Source organism: Coffea arabica, chromosome 2e (assembly GCF_036785885.1).
Source record: "Coffea arabica cultivar ET-39 chromosome 2e, Coffea Arabica ET-39 HiFi, whole genome shotgun sequence".
In the NCBI taxonomy this organism is placed as follows: domain Eukaryota; kingdom Viridiplantae; phylum Streptophyta; class Magnoliopsida; order Gentianales; family Rubiaceae; genus Coffea; species Coffea arabica.
The window spans coordinates 26,674,601-26,700,112 of record NC_092313.1 but is presented as its reverse complement, the minus strand read 5'-3'; the positions used below and the strand labels follow the sequence as shown (position 1 = coordinate 26,700,112).

At 35.5% G+C, this 25,512-nt stretch overlaps 2 protein-coding genes across 3 annotated transcripts; one reads left to right on the top strand and one right to left on the bottom strand.

Moving 5' to 3' along the window:
- The first annotated feature begins 712 nt into the window (after positions 1 to 712).
- Positions 713 to 17,953, top strand: LOC113732212 (clustered mitochondria protein). Of its 2 annotated transcripts, none has more exons than XM_027257868.2 (29): positions 713 to 975; positions 2,466 to 2,775; positions 3,126 to 3,187; positions 3,408 to 3,597; positions 3,785 to 3,925; positions 4,058 to 4,214; positions 4,333 to 4,526; positions 4,632 to 4,733; positions 5,748 to 5,883; positions 6,055 to 6,183; positions 6,817 to 7,213; positions 7,991 to 8,095; positions 9,064 to 9,182; positions 9,622 to 9,730; positions 9,815 to 9,952; positions 11,164 to 11,292; positions 11,388 to 11,558; positions 11,724 to 11,810; positions 11,915 to 12,040; positions 12,319 to 12,474; positions 12,577 to 12,645; positions 13,562 to 13,720; positions 14,232 to 14,288; positions 14,372 to 14,412; positions 14,862 to 14,981; positions 15,844 to 16,153; positions 16,244 to 16,351; positions 16,441 to 16,512; positions 17,151 to 17,953. In XM_027257868.2, the coding sequence occupies exons 2-29, from the start codon at positions 2,490 to 2,492 to the stop codon at positions 17,595 to 17,597; spliced, it is 4,317 nt and encodes a 1,438-aa protein (XP_027113669.2). In that variant the 5' UTR covers positions 713 to 975; positions 2,466 to 2,489; the 3' UTR covers positions 17,598 to 17,953. The 2 variants fall into 2 exon arrangements, with proteins under 2 accessions (XP_027113669.2, XP_027113670.2); XM_027257869.2 differs by having other exon boundaries at positions 835 to 971.
- A 6,855-nt stretch (positions 17,954 to 24,808) lies between these two features.
- On the bottom strand, positions 24,809 to 25,457 carry LOC140036180 (formin-like protein 1). The gene is made up of 2 exons (XM_072077484.1): positions 25,444 to 25,457; positions 24,809 to 25,340 (listed from the first exon to the last, which is right to left on the bottom strand). Exons 1-2 carry the CDS (start codon positions 25,455 to 25,457, stop codon positions 24,809 to 24,811), a joined length of 546 nt encoding a protein of 181 aa, XP_071933585.1.
- Between the last annotated feature and the right edge of the window lie 55 nt (positions 25,458 to 25,512).

Below are 25,512 nucleotides of genomic sequence, written 5' to 3'. Positions count from 1 at the left end.
TCTTATTTGAATTTCTTATGCGTGGCCTATTTTATACATGGGTTCTTTTATTCTATACCTTAGGGCACATGATAAGAAGTGGTCCGGGTATTAGTTGTTGGAAAAAATTTAAAATTTCTTTGATAAAGTTTTCCAAATTTAGGAGAAGGAGATGGTAATGTTTAAAATTTAAAGTGGGTCTATCCCATATAATTTATATGCTTATCCTGTGCCCTAAGGATACAGAATAATAAAAAAAAAACCTTTATGATATTGAAACTACCTAAAACTTTTCTTATCAACAATTTCATCTTTGTCACGCTAATAACAAACCAAAGCATGCGCCAATAGTCTCATAAACAATGAGGCTCTTTAATTCTCTAGTAACTGCTAGTCGGATGAAATCGGACTGAGCCCATAATTGCATATTCATCAAATCAAAATTGCATATTCATCAAATCGAAAGACAGCTATCCTTCAATGTATGCTCATACTAGTCATTTTTTTTGCACTAGTATATTAATGTCACAGCTTTACAGAAAATAATTTCTTTGACTTAACAAAAGAGTTTATTAAAAAAACCAATGCAATAATTATTCTTTCTTTTTCAATCAGTCATTGAAACTGATAGAAATAGAAAGGGCCAATTTGCATTTTGCAAACAAATTGTCCCAAAAAAAAAATTGGCCTAATAGGTCATTTACATAATAGTCATTATAATACCGAAACACAGACACAGGGACGAGTCTATTATAGTCATTATAAAACATTTTCCCTCTGTATATAAAGTGCCAAAAGTCCGCCGTCTCTCAGCCACTTCTCTATGCCCCCTTCTTCCCTTCCCTTCCCTTCTCCCCTTCGTAAACCTCAGCCTCCTCCCCCCATTTAACTGCCCGCCATCAGTTGTCTTGCTATATATCAAAGTTTCTTGATAAAGCAAACTTAGTCAGTCTACTTATACTGTTTTGCCACTTGAGATTTCTAAGCACTTTGTAGGTACTGATCCTCTATAATTTGTTGTTCACTTCAATAATTCTGTCATATGCTCATCTGGGCTTTTCTTCTTTTCCGTTTTGGGTATTTCATTTGCTTCTTTATTCGTTTATTGACTGGTTGTGGTCATAGCCTTGCATTTGCCTTGAAAGTGATTGAAAGTTGGTTTGTTAATAGTGCTTTTTTTTTCTGTTTTCTTGACTTTTGTATTGAATTTTTTTTTTTCCAAATTTGAATCTTGATTAAGATTTTATTGGTTTTAGTTTTGTTTCTGCATTATATGTAAAGGGTCCGTCTTGTTTAGTACCACAACAGTGTAGAACATATGTTGCTTGAATAAAGTGGCATGAATGAAGTGGATTTGCAAAATGTTTCTCCATTGATGTTTTATTCTTGGTCAGTGCTTGGTTACCCTCTTATAAAAAATTGAAAGTTGATAGATTTTTTTTTGGTTCCAAAATAGAGTCTTGATTAATATCTTATTGGTGTTAGTTTTGTTTCTGCATTATATTTAAAGGGTCTGTCTCGTTTAGTACTACAATGATGTAGAACATATGTTACTTGAATAAAGTGGCATGAATGAAGTGGATTTGCACAGTGTTGTTTCATTTGTGTGCTTGGTTGCTCTTATAAAAATTTGAAAGTTGAATCGGGTTTCAGGAAAAAAGGGGAGGAATATAAATTTTTCTTCTAATTTTATTGTCTCGTGTAAAAGGTGGAGTTACTGTCTTTCTGTTGTCTGTTGTTTTGAAGAATGAGTACTTATTAAGATATCTGCACTGTTTGCCGAATTTGGTACCATTTGTCTAAAATGTCTGTGGCTCTTTCTATATGCCATATACATTTCTTGAATACAGGGGCATGAATGAACTGCAAATGCGTAGACTATCCTGCTTGTTGTCTTGTTGGGTATGTTTTAGTTGTCCTTTAGTGTGGTAGTGGTAAAGGTGACAAATTGTTTTTAGGGACTTTACATATCTTTCAGGGTTAGCGGTTGTATTTGGTTTTACAAAGAAGGGGGTTTATATGTTTTACTCTGATTCTTTTTTCCCGCAATAAGGTCAAGTTGGAGAAAAATAGTTCCGTGTGATTTATGTAAATGTTCCTTTTGCTTTTGTGATTGATTTTCTTTCTGTAAGTCTGTTGTTCTCTGTGCAAGATGAGGACTGATAAAGATTTTGGAAGTCGGTTTCTCAATTATGGGTCAGAGGATCTGTTGCATATACTATTACATGTTTCTTTGAATTGAATATAGTGGCATGAATGAGGTAGAAATGAATAGAGGGTCCTGCCTTTGTCTTTTTGGATGCTGTTTAGTTGCCCTTTGTCTTAAAGGCATTAAGGTGGCAAGTTTGTTGCTTTGAATGTGCTCTATATGCTTTTGCATGTTTTGCTGGTGCTTTGGGCAAGAAAGAGGAAATATATAATCTGTTGGTTTTGAATTTGATGTTTTTGTTGAACTTGACTATAACATTCTCTGTAATGTCCTATAGGTATTTGTAGATTAGGGGTTGTTAATGGCGGGGAAGTCAAACAGAGGGAAGAATCGGAAAGGGTCTCAAAATGCTGCCAACCAGTCAGAGCAGACAGCCTCGTCCAATCCTTCATTAAGCAATCATTCTGGCTCATCTGATGCTAATGGAAACCCAGCTGCAAGTGAACCCACGAGCAGCAACTATGAGAATAAGGATTTGGAAAACATTTCCACGGAGAACAAAGGACAAGGTGAAATGAGCATGACTGTGGACAACCAGACAAAGCAAGATGAAGTTAATGCAACAGCAGAGCACAAGGCTAAGCAAGGTGACTTGTTGTTTTAGCTTCTTATTATCTGTTTATACCCATGACTGATACGTTCTGCTGGATGTAGGTTAGAATCTCTTTATTTTGATTTTAATCCCAGAATTGGCTTTTCAATGTTTTAGTGGGACTTGAGTTAAACCAACAGCTTGGTGTATACATAGTGTGCTACTGAGCAAATCTATGTAGAATATAAACCAAGTGACTTGTGCTCCAATTTTTCTAATATGTTTTACTACTATATTGATGTTTTTACATTGTTTTATTTCTTTTTTACAATTTCTTATAAAGTTGCTATTTTTCTTTATTATTCCTGTCATGGCTGCATTCTAATGCTTCATCTTGTGCTGCAGGTGACATTCATCTCTATCCTGTTACTGTCAAATCACAAGGTGGTGAGAAGCTAGAGTTACAAGTAAGAACAGCATCCTGGTTTATCAACTTTTTCCCCCTCTCAGTTGATTTCATAATTTGTCTTTCCTTGCATAGCTCTAGAATTCTGTTTTCTTTTAGCTACTGGTACCATATATTGTTTAATAGTTTTTGGCTGCAATTCCTTTGTCATATGATATTTGCTCATGTCAGTACGTGGAGGGGCCATTTGTGGATTGTAAATTATTTGGTTTTCGTTACAGTTGAGCCCTGGAGATTCTGTCATGGATGTGAGGCAGTTTCTTCTTGATGCACCAGAGACATGCTTCTTTACTTGCTATGATTTGTTACTGCACGCTAAGGATGCTTCTGTTCATCACCTAGAAGATTATAATGAAATTTCTGAAGTTGCTGATATAACTGCGGGTGACTGCTATTTGGAGATGGTAGCAGGTAGCAAAATTCTCTTTATTTGGCTGATTTTGCATGCTTCTCATAAACATTGAAAGAATCACGTCATAGTTTACTTTGTGGATGCATAAATTCTCTATTTCCTAAAATAGTACCATCAATTTTTTTTTTTGCCAACTGGAAATGATTCTTTTGTTTATGGGCCCTGATTTAAGACTATATGTTGCAGCATTGTATGATGACCGATCTATCAGGGCTCAGGTTCACCGCACTCGAGAGTTGCTGTCACTTTCCACGTTGCATTCCTCTTTATCGACATCGCTTGCCTTACAGCACGAGATGGGCCAGAGTCCATCTGGAACTTCAGGAGGTTGGTCTTTCATAATGTAGTGTTTACATATTTCTAGCCTTTTATGCTTTTCTTTATTTTTCCTGTTATCTTTCTTGATCTTATGTTTGGCTCGGACTTATTGTATACTTCTTGAATGTTTAATGGGTTTAGATCCTGTGAAATCTGAAGTTGCAGACCTTGATAGTTTGGGCTTTATGGAGAATGTATCAGCATCACTGTCTAATTTGTTTTCACCTCCTTCCAAGGAGATCCAATGCGTGGAGAGTATTGTGTTTTCGTCCTTCAATCCTCCTCCTAGCTACAGAAGGTTGTCTTTTCTATTGCATAATCATTTTTTATATGCCTTGTCTTTTCTCCATGAACCCATGATGTCTGCTTCTTTTTTAGATGTTGTACTGTCTCAGTCTTCGACGTATTTTGTTCAGGCTTTCAGGAGACCTGATTTATTTGGACGTGGTCACTATGGAAGGAAATAAATTTTGTATAACAGGAACAACGAAAATCTTTTATGTCAATTCTAGTACGGGCAACATTCTTGATCCAAGGCCGACGAAATCAGCTTTTGAAGCCACAACCCTTGTTGGACTTCTGCAGAAGATTAGCTCCAAGTTCAAGAAAGGTAATTAACAAGACATTTGACCACTCAGCTTGAGTTCTTTTTTCTTCATTAAGATTCCAAAGCATTGTTTTCTAGGATACTGAATGTTATATCTTTTGCATGAAGCTTTTCGAGAAATACTGGAGCGGAAGGCCTCTGCACATCCTTTTGAAAATGTTCAATCTCTTTTGCCACCAAATTCGTGGCTTGGATTGTATCCTATTCCCGGTAAGGATGATACTATTGAAATTAGTATAGTCGAGACTCAAAAAGGTTAACTACTACATATTTTTTTTTGTCTGAATATGGATGCCAGTAGACCACATAAGCAGTAACAACCATTATGTGTAAGAAAGAATTAAGGATGGAGGTCTATTGTTTATACATCCTTTTTTTGCTTATTCTTGCTAGTTCATTTTCAGCTGGCAACTAGGCATCTCATTTCTGTAAGGCAGTCTGCTGTATGGCATCTCATATGATAATATGGATAATGCTAATAGATTCTGTGGTTTCTCCCTTTCTGGTGCTGCAAAGATGATAAACAATAGCAGAAAAAGCCTACCTTCAAATAAAACCTGTCAAGGAATAGCACAGACATTGTTTCCTATTTTGGATAGCTTCATATTGATCAATAGAAAATTTAATTATTCATTAAATGTTATTTGAATTTGTTGAACCAAAAACGTTGACAACATCTTCATAGTCAAGACTGTAAGCTAGCAAAAGTTGTTTTTGTTTTATTTTATGGTAATTTGTGCAAAATCATCTGGGGCAAAAGCTGATGTTCTTGAGTTTGTTGTTTTGAACTTTTGCGTATGAGAGGTTTTATTCTATCTTATCACAATCTAGGCTATAGGCCATGGGAACCTTTATTGCAGTTAATATGAGCATAGCTTTTTGATTTTACTTAATACTTATTGTTTGCTCATATAGATGATAAGTGTTTGTTGATTGAACTCTTTGGTTCTTTTAGCATTTAAAATACTCTTCTTTTCATTTTAATCACGCAGAGTTCCAAATATTATATGAGTACCATATATGCTTATCAGGACAAATGTAACTGAGATTGGGTAAAATCGATTTAACCTCAGTAATGTTACAGAGTTTCTTTTTATTGAACCTTGCAATAAGGAGTTTAAAGTAACCCTTTCGTTTTCAAGCTTTTTAACAATTTGCAGGTCTTTAATTTCTCAAGTTTTTGTACGATCTGATCTAATCTTGTCATGAACTTTTCTGTTTTAGATCACAAACGTGATGCAGCCAGAGCTGAGAATGCACTGACCCTTTCCTTCGGAAGCGAGCTGATAGGGATGCAGAGAGATTGGAATGAAGAACTGCAGTCTTGTCGAGAATTTCCCCACTCGACACCTCAGGAAAGGTGTATATTCGTTTCATTTATTCAGGATTCAATGTTTATCAATGCATTAAAAGAATTTCAAGTTGGTGGATTGATAAACTTTCAATCTAATAATTTTAAGCTTAAGAGTCCCCCTTAATTTCATTTGCTTTTGATGTTGCTATACTTCTTAACTGGAGTATCTTTTTGCAGGATATTGCGAGATAGGGCTCTTTATAAAGTTACATCTGATTTTGTTGATGCAGCAATCAATGGGGCCATTGGTGTTATCAGCAGATGTATCCCACCCATTAATCCAACTGACCCAGAATGCTTCCATATGTTAGTACTGACTTTTATGCCTAATGTTTTGTGATGATTCAGAAATGTTATAAATGGTTCTTATCTTTGCTTTTCAGAATGTACTGTGTTATTGTTTTGTGAGTTGTATTTGGCAGTAATTCCTTCCTTGGGCAATTTGACATTTCATGAAAATTGTTGTACATCTATCTGTACTATCAGTTGTTACTGCATAGTGTGATTTGTGGTCTGGAATTTATCCTGCTAATACTAAGGCCATAGAATTATTTATACTAGTTAGATACTCCCTTTTGCCTTCTTCGGAGCCATCTGACTATATAAAAATAGAAGTGATGAAATGTAAAAGTTGCAGGTATGAACTTTTTAGCAAGTGTTTTCCTTCTATTCCCAATATTACCCTCCTAATTTCTGGCTACCTTAAGCCACCAGAAAAGGGGAAAATGTGACTGCTTTCTAATTCTAAGGAATGTAATATTTTGTCTCTAGTGTCCATGGTATCATAATCCTGTTAAACCAGCAACAAAGGGTAGCTTCCTCTTGTATTTATGTTTTCCTGTCTTATGTTTGTATCTTGAATTGTTTCAGTGTCCACTGCCTTATTGTAAATATTCTGTTTCTTATTTCTTTTGACATCTACTCTGTTTTCTATTTCAGGTATGTTCACAATAACATATTTTTTAGTTTTGCTGTTGATGCGGATCTTGAACAACTCTCCAGGAAGCAGGCATCAGATGCTTATGCTTCAAATAGAATTGAGAGCTCAGGCATGCTGCAGAGTTCTTCTGAGAAGACAGCTAACCATTTGCCACATGGAGCCCAGAGGGTTCCTGACCAGTCTGACAGCTTGAATACAGAAATTCTTAATGGTGTCACTGATTTAACCTCTGATGTTCCTTCTGAGACTCAGTTGTCTGAAAGTGAACAAGCCACATATGCTAGTGCGAATAATGATTTGAAAGGCACAAAGGCATACCAGGAAGCTGATGTTCCTGGTTTATACAATCTTGCAATGGCCATTATTGATTACAGAGGTCATAGAGTAGTTGCACAGGTGGCATATCAGTCCCTTGTGAACCTAGTGCTAGAAAGCTTGATACTGCAATAATAATTTTGAGTCGCGCGTTTCAGCAAATGATGCCTTTTCTTCTTCTTTGTTAATGTCATCTGTATTAGTTTTCCTGCAAACTTTGTATGTACAGTGTATGCACGTACCTTTTTGATGCATGCCTGTGTGTGGTTTATTTTCTAATTGTCTTAAAGAAAAAAGTGGAACTGAACCATGTAACTTCAGCTTCATTCTGGTCCATGCCTACTATAGAATCACTAAATTGAGTCAATTTATCATGTAATGCTTATTATTTTTTGATTAACGCCCCCGGTTTCCCCCTATAAAGTGCTCTTCGTGCTGTTTTGTCTTAGTCGATTCCCTGAAGTTGACAAATTTGGTTAATTTAAGAACCAGCATATATGCACTAGTTTCTCATGTTAAGTTAGGTAAGAATAGACAATTCATCAAAATTGGCAGAATGTTGTTTCAACAGTATAGATACTATCATGTGCGAGGATGCTTCTCAGCTAGAGTTGCAGTCTTACCATGTTAAATATGCATGCCTTTGTGTATGTAGTGTATTTGCACTCTGTCTGATGTTTGTGTGGGTTAGAATGTGTAGAATGACACTTCTCTTCTATCATTTGCTGATCATTATATTTTATATGCATGTCTGTATCTGCGTTAATTTATTTGTATATTTTTTACGAGCTGAGCTAAGGAGAGTTTTTTTTGACTAATTTCCTCTAGTGTGATAATGATTTCACTTCTTACTGGCAGAGTGTTTTACCTGGCATCCTTCAAGGTGATAAATCAGACTCCCTTTTGTATGGTTCTGTTGACAATGGCAAGAAAATTTGCTGGAGTGAAGATTTTCATTCTAAGGTTCCAGTAATTTTAGTTTACGTGAATTATTCAGCTGTCAACTTATTCTTATTGCACTTTTACCTCCAGTAATTGCATTGAAAATCTCTTTTGTCACCTTTTGCCCTTGTGTCCCTGGCTCCTCTCTCAAGGTCATTTCAGGAATTATTACAATTTTATGTTTAAGTTGTCAAGGAATTTATATCTTAGAAGTGTGCCACAAATGTTTGTCTAGAAATGTGGGAAAAGTCTGAGAATAGAAAATTGAGGAAGGAAAAAAAATGAGTTTTGTCTGAAGCTCATAGGTATCTTCCAGTCTATATGGCTAGTCAAACTCGGATGTAACCTCGAATATGGTGCATTTTCAACATCTGATGTTTTCCAGTTGTGTATAAGTTTACTTGTGCAGGACGCCTACAGTTCACTCTTTTCGTTTTCTCTTTTACTGTTTGGGGTTTATTGATGTCTGGGAAACATTGTTGGAGCTGCAACAGAGGCTGCTCTTTTCATATTCCCTTTGGTGAAGAAGTTGGAATTAAATACGATAAGCTGGATTAATGGACAACTTATTTTTTGGTCCTCCCCATTAGTCTAATGGAGTTATTAGGGAGAATGAATTGGAAGTTTGGTTCTGTCAACTTACCTCTAATTGGCTTCTTCTTTGTTGTTCCTGCTGCCACATGGCATTGGAACTCTTAACACATAGTCTGAGACTCCCCCCCCCCCCCTTTTCTTCTTGTGTGGATAACTTATAGTTTTGTCTAATCTATATCATTTTTAACTTCCATTTTTTTTAAAATTGGTTTTCCCTATCTGCAATGCTAAATTCTTGTGAAGATTACTGCATATAATCCACAGTCAAGTGGATATCTAGAATTCTTTTCACAATACTTCTTTTTTTTTTTTGGGTGAAATGTTCTTCTCAGTGTTTAATGTTTTGCTTATCCTTATGGATATGATGTTTAATTGCATGCTGCATGCATCGATAGGTATCAGAAGCTGCCAATCGTCTCCGTTTGAAGGAACACCATGTCTTTGATAAATCTGGGAATGTTTTCAAATTGGCTGCACCAGTTGAATGCAAAGGCATTGTTGGTAGTGATGACAGGTACTGTTCAATGTTGTGTGGTGTTTGTTATGGTATTGTATAACAAGTTCTGATGCAAAAGCGTCTGAGTTGAATGTTTTGACTCTTTTTAATATCCCAGAATCATTCATCTTCTTACCTGTCTTGGTTCCTTATTAGCATAATAGTCAAAATTAAAACAAGTCAATGTCATTTTAATCATTTCCTTTGCAGAAAAGAGATTCCATCTCGCTAATGTCATTTTAATCATTTCCTTTGCAGAAAAGAGATCCCATCTCGCTAATGTCATTTTAATCATTTCAGTAATTTGTAATCATTTTTATCACTACAGATGTGCTCAATAGATACTATTTTCTTGTAATTTATAGTCATTAGTTGCAAAAACGCGGATGTAATCCATAGTTTTATCATCTTTCAATGCTTGTCTGTTTTATTTTTCACCTATTCTTTATTTATTCAGGCATTATCTCTTGGATCTGATGAGAGTGACTCCTCGTGATGCTAATTATACCGGACCTGGTTCCAGATTTTGTATACTTAGATCTGAACTGATTACTTCCTTTTGCCATGTAAGTTCTGCCTCAAGAATGTTTTGTTTTGCTTATAAATTTTCTTCACTGTATTCTGATATTGGAGATATATCATTTTGTAAGGCGGAAGCAGCAGAGAGGTCTAAATCTCAGGTTACATCTGAGATGGATGTTTCTGGAGGTACTGATTCTTTAGATGCCAATGCAGAACCAGTGCCGAGCATCCAGGAAAATCCTGTTTCTGCAGGATCAGAGATGCAGGTGAAAGTGGCATTAATGGAATGATTTTGTGATGTCTATTGCAGGAGTTTTCTTTTTGCACAAGTTATTGACATTACTGCAATAATGCTTTTTAAGTGCATATTGCATTTCTAATGTGCATAAGCATCTTATCTATCCTTGCATGCCTGACATTAATATCTAATCACTATTTGCGGCCAGTATTATGAAGTTGATAGTATTTTATACATTATGACTTTCCATTTTGTATGTGCAGTTGAGAGAAAGTAAAGAAGTGCTATAAAGTGTTTTCACAAAATCAAAGAGGTTATATGTTCTTGTCCAATTTGGAGTTTATAAGAAGGAAGAAAGTTGTTTCTTAGTTTTTCTTGTTTGCAGAAATGGTTGATGAAACCTCAAATAATCAGAAGTGTCTTGACGTTCTTTCATGTGTTCATGTAACAGTAAAGATTAACCTTTTGATGTTTCCATGTGGGCGCTTTTTGTTATAGAAAAATGGGAAACTATACCTCATCTTTTTCCTTCCCTGAATTTCTTTTTATTTTTAAATAAATGCGAAAGATATCCATTAAATTGTTTCCAACTTATCAGTCGGGGACTATTTTTGATTGCCAATTTTTCGTTATTCTATTCAAGATTTTCAATTATGCTTACAAGATTTCATTGCAATAATGTTATTCAAATTATTTGAGTCCTTCCCATTTTCTGGAATACTCAAAAAGAAAAAAAATAAGTATTTTACGGAGATTTAAATGGATAAATAGTAGGATTTAGTTTTTACATTCTACGGCTTGAAAATAAATGACTATCATTGTGAAGCATTCTTTCAAAAGACAAGCTTGATTACTTATTATCCGCAGAATACTTAAAACTTAGGGTTGTTCATATGCTACCCTCCCTCCTCCTCTGACACAGACACCTTTTATTTCATTCTCTTCATCACCTTTGCAATTCTGAGTATTTTATAGCATTCTGTGAATCTGTTTGATATTTGACCAATTTTGTCAAAGCATAGCTCTTTTTCTGTTTTTCTTTTGTTTTTTTTTGGGTTGTGGGATGCAGGCAGAGACAGTATGTCCTTTCATTTTCCCAGTTCATGTATGTTTTTGTTTTTTTTCTTGCTCATACTTCACGTGTTTGCTAGTTGGTTTGACATGTACATATGTGTCCGTATTAGAATGAAAGCCTAACCTGCTGTAAGTTACGTGTGACCTAGCTACTCTATTTTGCAGAGTAAAGAGAAGGTAGAAAAGGAAGTGGCTGAAGAATATGGTTGTCAGTCTGAAAGCAGACATATAAGCGAGGAAATACTTTTTAATCCTAATGTCTTCACTGAATTTAATTTAGCTGGGAGTCCTGAGGTGCTTTAAGTTACCTGTTCATATTGTTTCTTCCCACAATCTCATACTGGCCAACCATTTTTTTGTTAACCATCTGCTTTCCATTATATTCACAGGAGATTGCTGCTGATGAGGAAAATGTGAGGAAAGCAAGTCTCTATCTCAAAGATGTATTACTTCCGAAATTTATACAAGATCTCTGCACACTTGAAGTTTCACCCATGGATGGACACACATTAACTGAGGCACTTCATGCTAATGGAATCAATGTCCGCTACCTTGGCAAAGTAAGAATGTTTCCTGCTCTACCCTTTCCTAACTTTAATGTTGTTTAGAGACATCAATACTTTTTCAGGAGGAACTTGAGGCCTGAATTTTTGTTGGTTCAGCTAGCCTGCTTTTGTGGTATCTCTTTCTTGATTTACTTGTAAGTTGGACTGAATTGAATGCAGGTTGCTGAGGGTACCAGGCACATGCCTCATTTATGGGATCTTTGCTTGAATGAGATAGTTGTCAGATCTGCAAAGCACATCCTCAAGGTATTAGCTGCTACTTGCTCTTTTGGCATCTGTTAATATGGTATTTACCTTGTTATAATTTGGTAAGATGGTCATGTATTTACAAATAAGTTTTTTCCATGCAGGATGCCTTGAGAGACACGGAGGACCATGATCTTGGTGGTGCAATTGCTCATTTCTTCAATTGTTTGTTTGGAAATATTGCTAATAAAGGTGTCGTAAATAGTACAAACTTGAGAAGCCAAAAGAAGGTAATTAAATGTGTACCCTTTTGTTGGTTTATTGAACTTTCTGTAAGATATCATCTAGCTGGTCAACATCTTTTTCTACATGGATTATATTATTTTGTGCATCTCTGACTCAAAACTCAAGTACCTTGTCTAGTCAAAATTTCATGATGATAACATTGAAGATAAAAGTTGTTTGAACATATTTTTAGCTGAAGAGGATGTTTGCAGTTTTTCATATGTACACTTGCTTTGATATTGTAGTTTAGAAATTTCCTGAGTTGAGAATGTAAATATTACAGGACCATGTGGGCCATCAAGCTTCATCAAAATCCTTCAAGAGTCAGGCTAAGTCAAAAAATAGAGGATCAGCTAGGAAGAAGCAGTCCTCATTTTTGAATTTTAATTCTGATAGTCTCTGGTTTGACATTCAAGAATTTGCTAAACTAAAATACCAGGTAACATGAGCTTGAGAAAATTTTGTCCTGGTAGCTTGCCCAAGATTTTCTCATTCTATTAGTTTCCTAGTAGCTTTACCTGTCTCTTTTTCTATGGTGCAGTTTGAATTGCCAGAGGATGCAAGATTGCGTGCAAGGAAAATTCCAGTAATCCGCAACCTTTGCCATAAGGTAGCTTTGGTTTTAGACCATCAAAATGAATGTTTTACAAATATTATTGAAACTTTGTGTTGCGTCTTCTTATCATGAATATTAGAAATCTTGGGTATTAAGTTACTGTACCTTTTGTGTAAGAAAGAACCAAAAGAAAAAAAATAAAAATTATTGTTCTAAAAACCTTTGCTGCTATCCAGTATTTTAAGGAATTGTTTTACAATCCTGAGTACTTCTGGTGGAAAATTGCATTCACATGATTGTTTGAGATTGACATGTTCTTGGTTATTGCTTTGATGTGAGATTTCTTCCTGTTGCCAATTTTGAATGGCGTCAATATTTTACTTTTCCGATGCGCACTTTCTCTTATGAATCCTGGATGTAATCACTCCTAGACAACTTTTTCTCTGGAAATTTCCATAATTTTGGTTATCGATTTTTTTGGACTCGTCTTTTAACTTTGTAAAGGGGAAACTAATATTTTGCTCGACAACCACCACATCGTGGACATAATAGACTTGTTGAAAGTGTAGGAAAGAGAATTATAGAATAGACATAAGTAGGAGAGGAGCAAAAATTACATACAAATGATGCAAACGTGCCATGAGGTACTCAGACTATATGTTTCATAGTTAATCATGGTATGTTGAGATAGCTCACAGTGTGGAATTCATGAAAAATGAGGTTTTGGCACAGGAATGCCATGTGCGATTCTTTTTGTGGTTTTACGTATATGTAACTATCTTGTTTTAAAGTAGGAGATATCTTATTATAATCTAATTGGTCTTATTTATTTGCTTTCTGTTGAATCTGGTATTACGTGGTAATCTTTCACTTTGTGCATTCTTTCCTTCTGGAAAATAGCTGTTGGTGTCCTGGTTATTGTTACTATTTGGTGGTTACACTTAACACATAGAGCTGGTGGTCTTAATAGGTGGGTGTAACAGTTGCAACTCGGAGATATGATCTTGATGCAGTTGCACCTTTTCAAGCATCAGATATTTTGAATCTCCAACCTGTAGTAAAGCATGCTATTCCTGTTAGTTCGGAAGCCAAGGATCTTGTGGAAACAGGGAAGGTTCAATTAGCTGAGGTACGGATGATTTTTGCTTTCTATTTATCATGAAAATCCAAGGTCTTGCCATTCTGTTTCACTGTCTGCACATGATAAGAGTTGATGTTGGGAGTTGAACATGCCAAGATTGCAGAAAACAAGATTAAAATCATTCTTGTTCTAGCATTTTTTATGCTGGGAGTTTAATTTTATAATGTCGCAGAAAGAGAGAAGAAAGATTGGAATCATTGTCATCCTCCTATGGTGATTGACAAACTTTGGCCATGTGTTAAGTGTTGGAAATCAGGTCCCATCATGACCTGGAGGTCTGTAGAGTTAATTTCTCAATTAATCTTGAGTTGTGCAAAGAAAGTATGTTGATATATAATCTAAGCAATGACCAAACATGCTTGAGCAGTTCCCCTGCGGCCTTAAAGTATGAACATTGATCTACATATTCTTCAGATAGCTCTATTATTTTGAAATTTGAGTGGCTGTTTCATACTTTTACTAGCTTCAAAATTGGTTTGACCATTCTACCTGATTGCAGGGGATGCTCAGCGAGGCATATACATTATTTTCGGAGGCCTTCACTATACTTCAACAGGTATTATATTGAATTCTGGTGTTCCATTTGTTTTTATGACTTAATGAGCAAGCATCTCATAGCCATGTTCTGACAAAATGTAGGTCACTGGTCCAATGCACAGGGAGGTCGCTAATTGCTGTCGGTAAGGACTACTTATTTGATCAACTCTTTTATTGTTTTGGAAATATATTCTTCTATGGAACTGGTGGTGGTTCAGTTTGTTATCTCCCTCAGTGATTATGAGATTATTTGGGATAATTTTTTGAAAAATACTGTAGCACTTTTTGATGTGATATATGTGAGATAAAAAGGTGGTTGAAAAATGTGTTGATGATGCAAGCAAGTCAGTGTGTGCAAATAAGGTGTAAATAATGTGCAATCCAAACACACACTGTATTTCTCCACTTTAGCTTGTGTAAACATCTATTTTCTTGTTTCGTATAGCTTTCCTAGCACTTTAATAGGTGTTTTGACTGTTAACATTGTTCAGAAGTAATTTTCTCCTTGTTTCAAATTGTTTTAATGGTGATCCTTATTATTCTACAATGTTCTGATAATTAATTTATGCTGTTTTTCTCTTGTAACTTATAGCTACCTTGCCATGGTTTTGTACCATGCTGGCGACATGGCTGGAGCAATAATGCAACAACACAAGGAACTTATAATAAATGAACGCTGCCTTGGACTGGACCACCCTGACACTGCACACAGGTTCTAATCTGTCTTCTGAGCTTTACTATGTTGCCTTGCTCATTAAACGGTAATGCCAAGTGAAGCAAGCACAAATATCTTCTGGCCTGTAGCCTGATTTCGACGACTAAGTTAAAGTAGATTTTTGCATGCCAGACAACATATAGTAATCGAATATTATGGGATTTAGTTGTGCAAAGTGCTTGGTCTTGCTATTGGGTCAAACAACTATGTGAAGTAGGTAAGCCTCAGGAAATAGATAGAGCCGAGTAGATCTGTTGGCCAAGCTAGCTCAAGTAGCTCACTAGTAGTCCAATTGGTTTTACCTTCATGTTGCCCTGCTTAGACAATCCAATTTATCTGGTTACTGCATTTTTCCCTTTTGCTTTGAGATATATTAAGAAGTTTGTGGAACAAGTGCCCATCCATGATTAGTTCCTTGGACAAGTGCAGGAATACAACATTGTTAGAAGATACATCTTCTAGCTAAGAGTGAATAAGTTAACAAAAAAAAAAAAAAAAGAAACTTAGACACAGCTTATTTTATGATCTAATTATTAGATGACAGAATTACTTTTTTCTTGAAGAGTAACAGTTAACATGCCAAAAAATCTTACCCATGTTTCTTGGGAAATGTTATTTGCATTCCCATGTTTGTTAATCACACTTCTACTGTCATTTTAATCATATAGTTTTCATTTATTAGACCATATAATAAAACAAATGGTGGGTGTGCAAATAACAAAAAATGAAGTGCGAATAACATTTCCAGGACTTCTCTATCATCTTCTGTTTATATGATACATAGTCCACACATTCTGCTCTTTTGCATTTGAATTAAGATCTTTTTTAATCATCTTGTTCTCATGTTAACTTTCTGCAGTTATGGAAATATGGCCCTTTTCTACCATGGTCTTAACCAAACTGAACTTGCACTGCGACACATGTCTCGGGCTCTACTGCTGCTAAGTTTGTCTTCTGGCCCAGATCACCCTGATGTTGCTGCAACTTTTATAAATGTTGCAATGATGTATCAAGACATTGGAAAGATGAACACAGCTCTTCGTTATTTGCAAGAAGCCTTGAAGAAGAATGAAAGACTTTTAGGAGAAGAACACATTCAAACTGCTGTGTGCTACCATGCTTTGGCAATTGCATTCAACTGTATGGGTGCTTTCAAGCTCTCTCACCAGGCATGTGCTTAGCATTGTTAACTATGCTTCACTACTGATTGTGCAGTTTGTATTTATGAATTGATCAAATATTGCTTCCTGGTATGGCAGCATGAAAAGAAGACATACGATATACTTGTCAAGCAACTTGGAGAAGAAGATTCCAGGACTAGGGATTCTCAAAACTGGATGAAAACATTTAAAATGCGCGAGTTGCAGGTACTTTCACGTAAATTGTAAGTTTTCAATGTGGTCATCCTTTGTTCTTCTACATTGTGGCCAATTAATTTTAATCCTATTCTTATCAGATGAATGCTCAAAAGCAGAAAGGTCAAGCTTTGAATTCAGCTTCTGCCCAGAAAGCTATAGATATTTTGAAGGTACCCTTTTAATTAAAAACATTCCCCTCATTCAGCCGTTCTCCTCTTCTGAATTTTTTGGTTTGAGAAGTTTTAAGGAACAAGAAGGATAGAGTACATGAAGCTCTCGGGAGTAAGAATTCGGAACTTGTCATGGAACTTGTCGTACTCTAGGTTATCTAAATCATGGAAAGAATTCGGAAATGTAGAATGCTAGGTGTCTTGGGGTAGACATATTTCTGGTAGACTGGTACAAAAAGCGAAAATTGAGTTTTCATCACCTGGAATTCTTTGAGATCTTGTCAAAGAAGTAGGAGTCCTTTTATTTGTTAATTTGGAGAAACTCCTTAAATAAGAAAAAGTAGATAAATAAAGTGGCATCATGTTGTGTTTGTAAGCATTTTTCTGAAACAATAGTGATACATAACATCTGTATTTATTAGCCAATTTTGACCATGGAATCATGAGTAATAAGTTATCTCCGGGGATGGAAAAACTGCCAAGCCCTGGGCATCCCAATGGGACACAGGCATATTTCTCGGGGTATTGTTGACAGTTTCAGTTTCAGGCTTTAAAGTGTATAATTGGATGGACTTGTATGGGTTATTCCTTTCCTGGTTTGATGGTTTCATCCTGAAGCTGAAGATGACTCATTGCAGGCCCATCCTGATCTAATACATGCATTCCAAGCTGCTGCTGTTGGGGGAGGATCTGGGAGTTCTAGTGCTGCTACAAGTAAATCGCTGAATGCAGCCATAATGGGCGAGGCCCTTCCTCGAGCGAGGGGAGTTGATGAAAGGGCTGCCCGAGCTGCTGCAGAAGTTAGAAAGAAGGCTGCAGCAAGGGGCCTTTTAATACGGCCACATGGTGTTCCCGTCCAGGCTTTACCCCCGCTTACGCAGCTTCTTAATATTATCAATTCTGGGGTGACCCCTGAAGCAGAAATCAATGAGGAAAACGGGGTGAAGAAAGAAGTTAATGGTCATCCTCCAAGTGAAGCTGGGGGTGGCTCTATTGATGAATCCAAACCAGGTCCACAGGATCAGACCCCTGTTGGATTAGGCACAGGTTTGAAGCAGAAGGCCAAGGCAAAGGTTCCATCATGATTTTAAATGCAAAATCTGCAGTCAAGGACAATGCCCAGCGCCTTTTTTAGTTGCTGTCAAACCGCATTCTGTTTGGATTTGAAGGAGGTGATACTCGACCACTTTTGGAGTTAACACGAGCCATATGCATACTCTGTTCTCTCCGAAGCTCATGAGCTATAAGGCCTCTGGAAAATAACCCCATTTTTTGAATAATCAAGCTCAGGAAAGATACTAATTTCTGAAGAGATCTGAGTCAAAGCGTTCTTGATCTAGTGAGGTTCAAATTGTTTTAGGCAAAATTACAAGAGAAGGTGTTTATGAGCAAATGTAGAAGTAGAGACTATCTAATTCATCTTTAGAAGTTTCAAGAGCAATTATCTTGCTGTCTGTTTACATTTTTTTTTCTTATTTCTTTTCATTTCTTGGTTTTTGCCTTTTGTGGTTGTGCTTCAACTTTCAAGAGGGCAAAAAGGAAGAAATTAAAATATTAAAAAAACGAGTTGATGATAACTTTTGTCTTGGTCATATCATCTAAACGTACATTCCTACCATCTATTGTAGACCTGTGATAAATAAATGGCATAGGGTTTGGATCACAACTTTACTACAAAGAGGAGAAATTCCAAAGGAAAAGCACTATAAAGCCCTTTGCCACTCTTACAAACTTTCCCGGTTTACTATGGGAAAAAGGCCAATTCAGTGTGAAGTTCGTATATCTGTTTATCTAATAAGGCAAAACTGAAGCTCTGGCATGTCTCTATGCATTAAGGTCTGGGAACTATCGAATTCCTCCAAATTCTCAATGCTCTCTGCTTTTTTGTCAAAAAGCTTCTATGGTTAAAGAAAGTAGATAGCAACCAAATAGTTTTTTTTTTTTTTCCAAAAGTATAAGTGGGACGCCTCAAATACCCTTTTTCTTTTTCTTTTTTTTTTTGGTATGAAAGTGATCTTGGTTGGCTTAAAAAAGCAAAAAAAAAAAGAAAGAAGGAAGCTGTGGGACTAGTATATATGAGCAAAACTCGTTTAGTTGTCAGAATGGTATTCTATACACTATTACATTACTAACTGCACCTTTTCTATGTTGTCAGAATTATATTTGAATCCGCTTTAGAACTGCACCTTTTCAATAATAGTCTGATTCTCCTTTTCTATGTTATGTATTTTTCCCCCTGTTTAGCCTAAATCTACGAATTGAGAGGTTCATCTATGGAGGACAAGTATTGAATTGGTATAATTAAAGAAGTAATGCTATATATTACCGGTTTTTTCATCACCGGTGCATCACTTCCCACCTGAATGCTCACGTAAGAGAAATCATTTTCTATTGTTTGTTTGAAAGATGGACGAGAAATCTGAAGTTTGAATCTATTAAGTTATTAAATTGTTAAATATTAAATCAAATATATTTGAGCGTATATCACGTTTAGTAATAAGTGAATAACTTATCGTTTAATTTCGGAAGCAAGTTTTGCAGTGCCACTTAATTAATTCAGATGTTCAATCTTTTATTATCAAACGTTTCTGAACATATTAAGATCTAAATCTATTAAGTTTAAGTGATGAATTGGATTATCAAACAGGATCTAACTTAATTATGATTTGTAAGGATTGAGCAAGGACACGGGTAACAATCTAGGAAATAACTAATGTAGAGAGGTTTGTGGTCGTCCTCCATTTCCACTTATGATGTTGAGGATATATGTTTTTCAATCACCTTTTTACCTCAAATACATCAAATTATTATAATATATTGTTTTACAAAAACTTCAAAAAATAAGGGAAAATGACCTGTTTCATTCCTCACATTTCACAAAAATATTCTTTTCGTCCCTCACTTTTAAAATGAAGCAAATTCGTCCCTGACATTTAAAAATTAAAACTATTACATCCCTAAACCTAATTTTCAATCTGAATCAAACCATCCAATAACCCAGTAATAAATTTCGAAAATAGAATTGATAGATCATTAAGTCAATTTCATCATATTCACATGACATTTATTAAACCAAAAAAATAAAAATTATAACATAAAAAGGCCATTCTTTGTTTCGGAATAGTAGAGTTTTTTTTTTGGTAAATTTTTTCATGCACCGTTAGTATATCGGCTTGCGAATCTAGATGTGTATCATAAATATAAAATTTGGTGTTTAAATTAAAATTAAAATTATATGACGGTACATAAAACCGTCAGTGTATACAATGATAATGTAGAAAAGATTAATCTTTCTTTTTTATGTTATAATTTTTTATTTTTTTCTTTTAAGGTTCATTAAATTTCACATGAATATCAAGTTGAGTTAACCAAGTGATCTACCAATTACACACCCAAAATTTGTAATTAGGTTGATTGGTGGTTTGATTCAGATTGAAATTTGGATTCAGGGATGTAATGATTTCAGTTTTTAAATGTCAAGGACGAAATTGTTTCATTTTAAAAGTGAGGGACGAAAAGAATATTTTTGTGAAATGTGAAGGATGAAATCGATCATTTTCCCAAAAAATAACAATCGAAACTGGCACTGAGGTTTCGAAAATTGGTGGAGGTGTGTCTGTTGGAGGAGATGGTTTGGAGGGTTCTAAATTCTTCTAAAAGTTGAGATGTCAACATGTGAGTACCGCTGATAGAAGATTGATTGGGAAAATTCTTTAGATGAATTGTATTGACATTTTTTATTATTTAATGTATATGAGATAATAAAAAAAAGTAACTGTACAGATGAATAAATTTAGGGTGAATAAATTTAGGGTTAATTTCAGAAACCTCCCCTGTGGTTTCCCCTAATCACACCTAGCACCCCCCCCAATTTTCAGAAATCACCCTTACCACCCTTAGAATGACAACTTTCATCACATTGTCAGCCCTTTTGTGTAAGAATTGTATTTAAAAATTGTTTATAGGAGAGAGACTATTTTCTATTCCACTTTTGCCCTATTGGAGGATGAGTTTTGAAATTACAAGATGAAAATAAAAACAAAACTATGTTGTGATATTATTTTAGAAGCTAAAGGGGTGTAAGTGTAATAAGCACAAGAAGCTTCTTAACATTGATACTATAGAGGACCGTTGGGCAAAACCATTCCAACCTGGTGCTTAAGCTGAATTAAGCAGATTGGAAACAAGATAACAATATCATTCATCATTGATTTTCTTTGGGCAAACTGCAGCAACTGGTGCATCAATCTAACACTGATTGCTATCTACATTTTTATTCAGATTAGAAAATCAATTTGATGAAGTCCAAGTACAACATGCAATGCTGTAATTGATTACCAACTGTTTTAGCCTTCATAGTCACAGGCAATTCAAAGTAGAAAGCTTTTGTATGGTACTTGTGACAATCCAATTAGATGTGTACTTCCCACGGTCACATGTTTAGCTAAGTCTAAGCCAAACTAAGATTCCAAAAAATGTGCTACTATTCATATCTGTTCGTACAACTAATGCATCAACGTGTCTTTCCAAGCAACTAGTGCATCAATGCGTTGCTATATATTATAAGATTAGTATATGGCAATGCATATTCCACCAGATGAAATACAACAAAAGTACATAAGTCTTCTATCATACATTTTGATAATAAAGAGTACTTGTACCACTTCAAAAACCAAGAGTAAGGATTGCAGGGAGCCTTTAGCATCGTTAAAACTACTTGGAAATGCCCTGATACAGTGTGAAACAGCCACTGGCTTGAAACAATTAGTTTACACGGGGTGATATATGAGGTACAATCAGTTTACAAAAATGTACATTATGTTAGATGTTCGTTGCTTGATTGTGTATATCTATTAAAGGTAGTATAATGGTACGCATAAATTTGAAATGGTTATTTAGCCCTTTGATCAATTTGTGCATCTCCCTATAGTAGATGTGTAATTTTACTTGTATGAGTAGTCCTTGCTTGTCTGTGAGTACTTTACACAGTGTGATCTATGAGTACTTTACATAGGGTGATCTATGAGGTACAATCAGTTTATAAAAATGTATATCATGTTAGGTGTTAGTTACTTGACTATGTATGCATATAAAATGGACCAAATTTGTCCTGATAATCACGAAATATTAGCTAACTTGTGGGAGCTAGATAATTACATGCTCAATTTTGAAGTTGTTACATTGCAGGGTGCTCTAAGGAGAGGAAAGCCTGGTAGAGGCATAGCTAACACGGGATTGGCAGGAGCTGTGCTTTGGGCAACTAAGTTAAATCTCATCATCTGATCATGTACCAAAGTATATATGTTGCACGCATTATTAACTTGTTTATCATGTCTTCTGTGATCTAGGATCATGTACAAGGAAATGTGCTAGTGGTTGTTTCAAGTCAGGGAAGTATCCTGGAATTAATGATAGTGCGAAGTAGTTACTGTACACCTATTACTCCATTATATTGACTTTACAAGATAACAAAAATGGCGCTCAAATTTTGCGCAAAAAATGAGAGCAATGTTGTTCTTTCAATTTTCAATTAATATAGCCTCAATTTTTTAAATTTTTGTAGCATTTTCCTGCACAAGAATTACTTAATAATAAGGGGTAGCATCGTAATTTCTCCTCTACTGATTGGTATAGCATGTCACTTCATTCTGCCAAGGGTGGTAAGTGTGATTTCTGAAAGTTGGGGGGTGCTAGGTGTGATTAGGGGAAACCTCAGGGGAGGTTTCTGAAATTAACCCATAAATTTATATATATATATATATTTTGCAATTTCTCATTTCATGTCCCAAATGTTCAAAGGACAAATTGCCCCAAATGAATTATCCTACCAAAACAATCCTGTATTCTGTCGTATCAAACAAAGTCTTGTTTTGTTAGACATTTTAATTTGGATGAATGCACCCAGATGAATTAAACAAGATATGTATATAGATGATCAAGAAGCCTAATTCACATATAATGCCACAATTATGAATGTAGAGGTTTTGGGTTGTGATATAACAGTAGTGTATATTTTTCATTCTATTCGCCCAATTCCCCCCACAAAAAAATAGCCAAAAAAACCCCTCAAAATTCATAATTCGTAACTCAGATTACAATAGATGCAAGAAAAGATCCACCGACTATAAGTGCAGCAAAAACTACTAGCAAAATATTAGATGTCAACTTGTTTTTGTATGAATTGGATTTTCCTTGGCAATATTATGCTATTAAAGGATTTTTTTTTTCTTTAGTATAAGTGGAAGGTTTCGAACGCAGGACTAGGACTGCATACGAGTCGAGTTGCTTATGAGCCGATTGTGAGTAGTTCAAGTCAAAGTTGACCAAGCTCGAATTGGAACTCAAAAATACTTAACTTGTTAGCTCCCGATCCGACTTGATTGTATATATATATATATATATTAATAATGAAATTCTATATATATGTTCTTAATGTTTTATTATTTATTAAGAAAAAGTACTATTTTATTCATTTTTTAAAAAATAAAATAATTATTATTTTTTTTAAGTTCGAGCTCGAATTCGACTCTATTCGAATTTGAAGTCGAGTTCCAACTTGAGTTTTACATTAAACTTGATTCAGCTCATTTGCAGCCTTACCCAGGACCTGTCATTTACATTCTCTCCCCCCCATACCACCCAACTCATCACTCCCTCCTAGCTAAAAGATCATTAATCATGTTAGTTACAATAAAAAAAATAACCTTAAACATTTTATTTGATTTTTTTAAAATCTAGTAAAGCATACACTTTAAAGCTTACAAAAATTTACACTCCTAATCATTGTGCACATGCCCTAATTTCACTCATTGTCCAACGGTAGACAAAATTTGATCCTCAACAATATCCATAATATCCGATGATTATGACCAACCCTCCTCAAGGTCGTACGTTTAGATTTTATTACCTTACCATCCTCAATCCTATTATCGTCCACACTTGAGTTACCCTATTAGGTTTTGGGAAAAAACAAAGAGTCAATCTTGTATATATATATATTGATAGTATATGTATTAACATCCCTAGATGCATGTCACCTAATTTCAATTTAAATTTAAATTTAATTTTTTTTACATATGACATATATCCAAAAATGCTAGAATATGTGCTATCAATAATGTTTCTATCAAATAATGCACTACTCAAGCTCGACTTGAGTTAAACAAACTTGGACTCGATATCGAACTCGTCGAGCTCTTGAAAGTCAAGTTCGAACTTGAGCTCGATTTTATTTTGCATTACTCGAGTTCGAACTCGAACTCGTGCTTATCAAGCCCAAATTGAGCTTATTTCGAATTCAATCGATCTTAATCGAGCCTAATTGAACTTTAGAAATATAAGTTTATATTTTATATAATTTTAAACAAGGGATAAAATAGACATTTCATACTAATAAATAAAAATTTTAAAATATATATGTATATGTGTGTGTGTGCGCGCGCGCGCGTATTTGTGAAGGTCGATTGAGCTCGACGAACTTTAGACTTTCACATATTAAACTCAAGTTTGACTCGTCAAATAGTTCGATCTACTTGAACTCAGTCAATATGAATTCAAAGCCGAATTTGACTGAGTAAACCTGCGAGTTACTCAATTAAGCTTGTTGCACCTCTACTCCACTGTACTCAAAAAAGAAAACTGCATTTAATATTAATCCAAAAGAAAAAAGTTAAAATATTTGTATGCCTTGAGCTACCCATTGCATTGCCCTTAAAAGGGCAAAAAAAAAAAGTTTCAGCAGAAACTACCAGAAGGTCCAGAACATGACGATCACAAATGGCTTAGAGGCCCAAAGCAAACCAAGCCATGACTCCCTTTTTTTTAAAAAAAAAAAAACTTCAATAAAAAAAAAAGGGGCACTAACTTTACTTCAAGACCATTAATTTTTAGGGTAAAATACAAGGAACCCCCTTGTGATTTCGCGAAAAGACACCTTACCCCCTATCATTTAGAAACCTCCACATAAACACCCTAAACTTCATAACTAAAGTGGAAATTAACCTGTAACCGGGCGTGCGACCTAGTGACGATGGATATGCGAGATTTCTTTGAAAAGACATTGAGTTTTATTCCCAAGCTACCCTTCAATTGCTATATTTCATTCCCAAGCTACCCTTCACGAAGGCTTTGCGGGCTACAGCTGGAGCTATTGTGTTTGCTGCTGTCTTATGGTTCTTGTTAATTAGCATAGTAGCCAACAATGCCTCTGATAAGGCAGCAACAAGAATTTCATCGACCAGAAACCTTAGCATTTTGACGCTGATAGCAAGTAGAAGCCGTCATCTTCCTCGAAGAACTAAGGTGAAGAGCACTCATCATCTGAAGAACTATACCGCTGCCTTCCGGGAAAAGCACTAGAAATTGGCTGCAGATTAGGATTCACATTCACTGGAATTGGAAATTTGTGAGTGGAACTAACTATTGTTCGCTCATTTATCATTCCGACTTCCTTGCATACCCGATCAAGAATTGATAGAAAGTCTCTCACAACCATGAATATTCTGAAAGGATAAGCCTCTTCCTTCGCTGAGTTTCCGTGAAAGTATTCTGTGATATCCTTCACCAGCATCAGTGCAACACTTTCTTGAGCTTGAATTCTTATAAGCTCCTCCTCAACCATCTTCATGAAACCACTCATTGATTCAGAAAATTTCTGGCTGCTGCCCCCCGCTGACCCTGCTGCTTCAATTGATCGTACAACCTCAGCAATATTTCCAATTCCTTTCGACAGCTTCAAGACATCACTATTAAGCACTTCAGAATCCATAGCAGCAGCTTTCTTGACATTTACGAGTTCTGAACTAAGGCCCGAAACAACCTGAAGCCACCTTAACCAAGAAAAAATTGTCAGATGCTATTGATCAATGTTTCTCTAGTCGCAATCTTCAAGTCTTGGAGGTACACGGTCCACAGGCCAATTTCCCCAAGTACGAAGCCCAATACATGTATGCAAGCCTTCTTAAATTGAAACTAACCACAATGGGGATAGAGGAATATTCC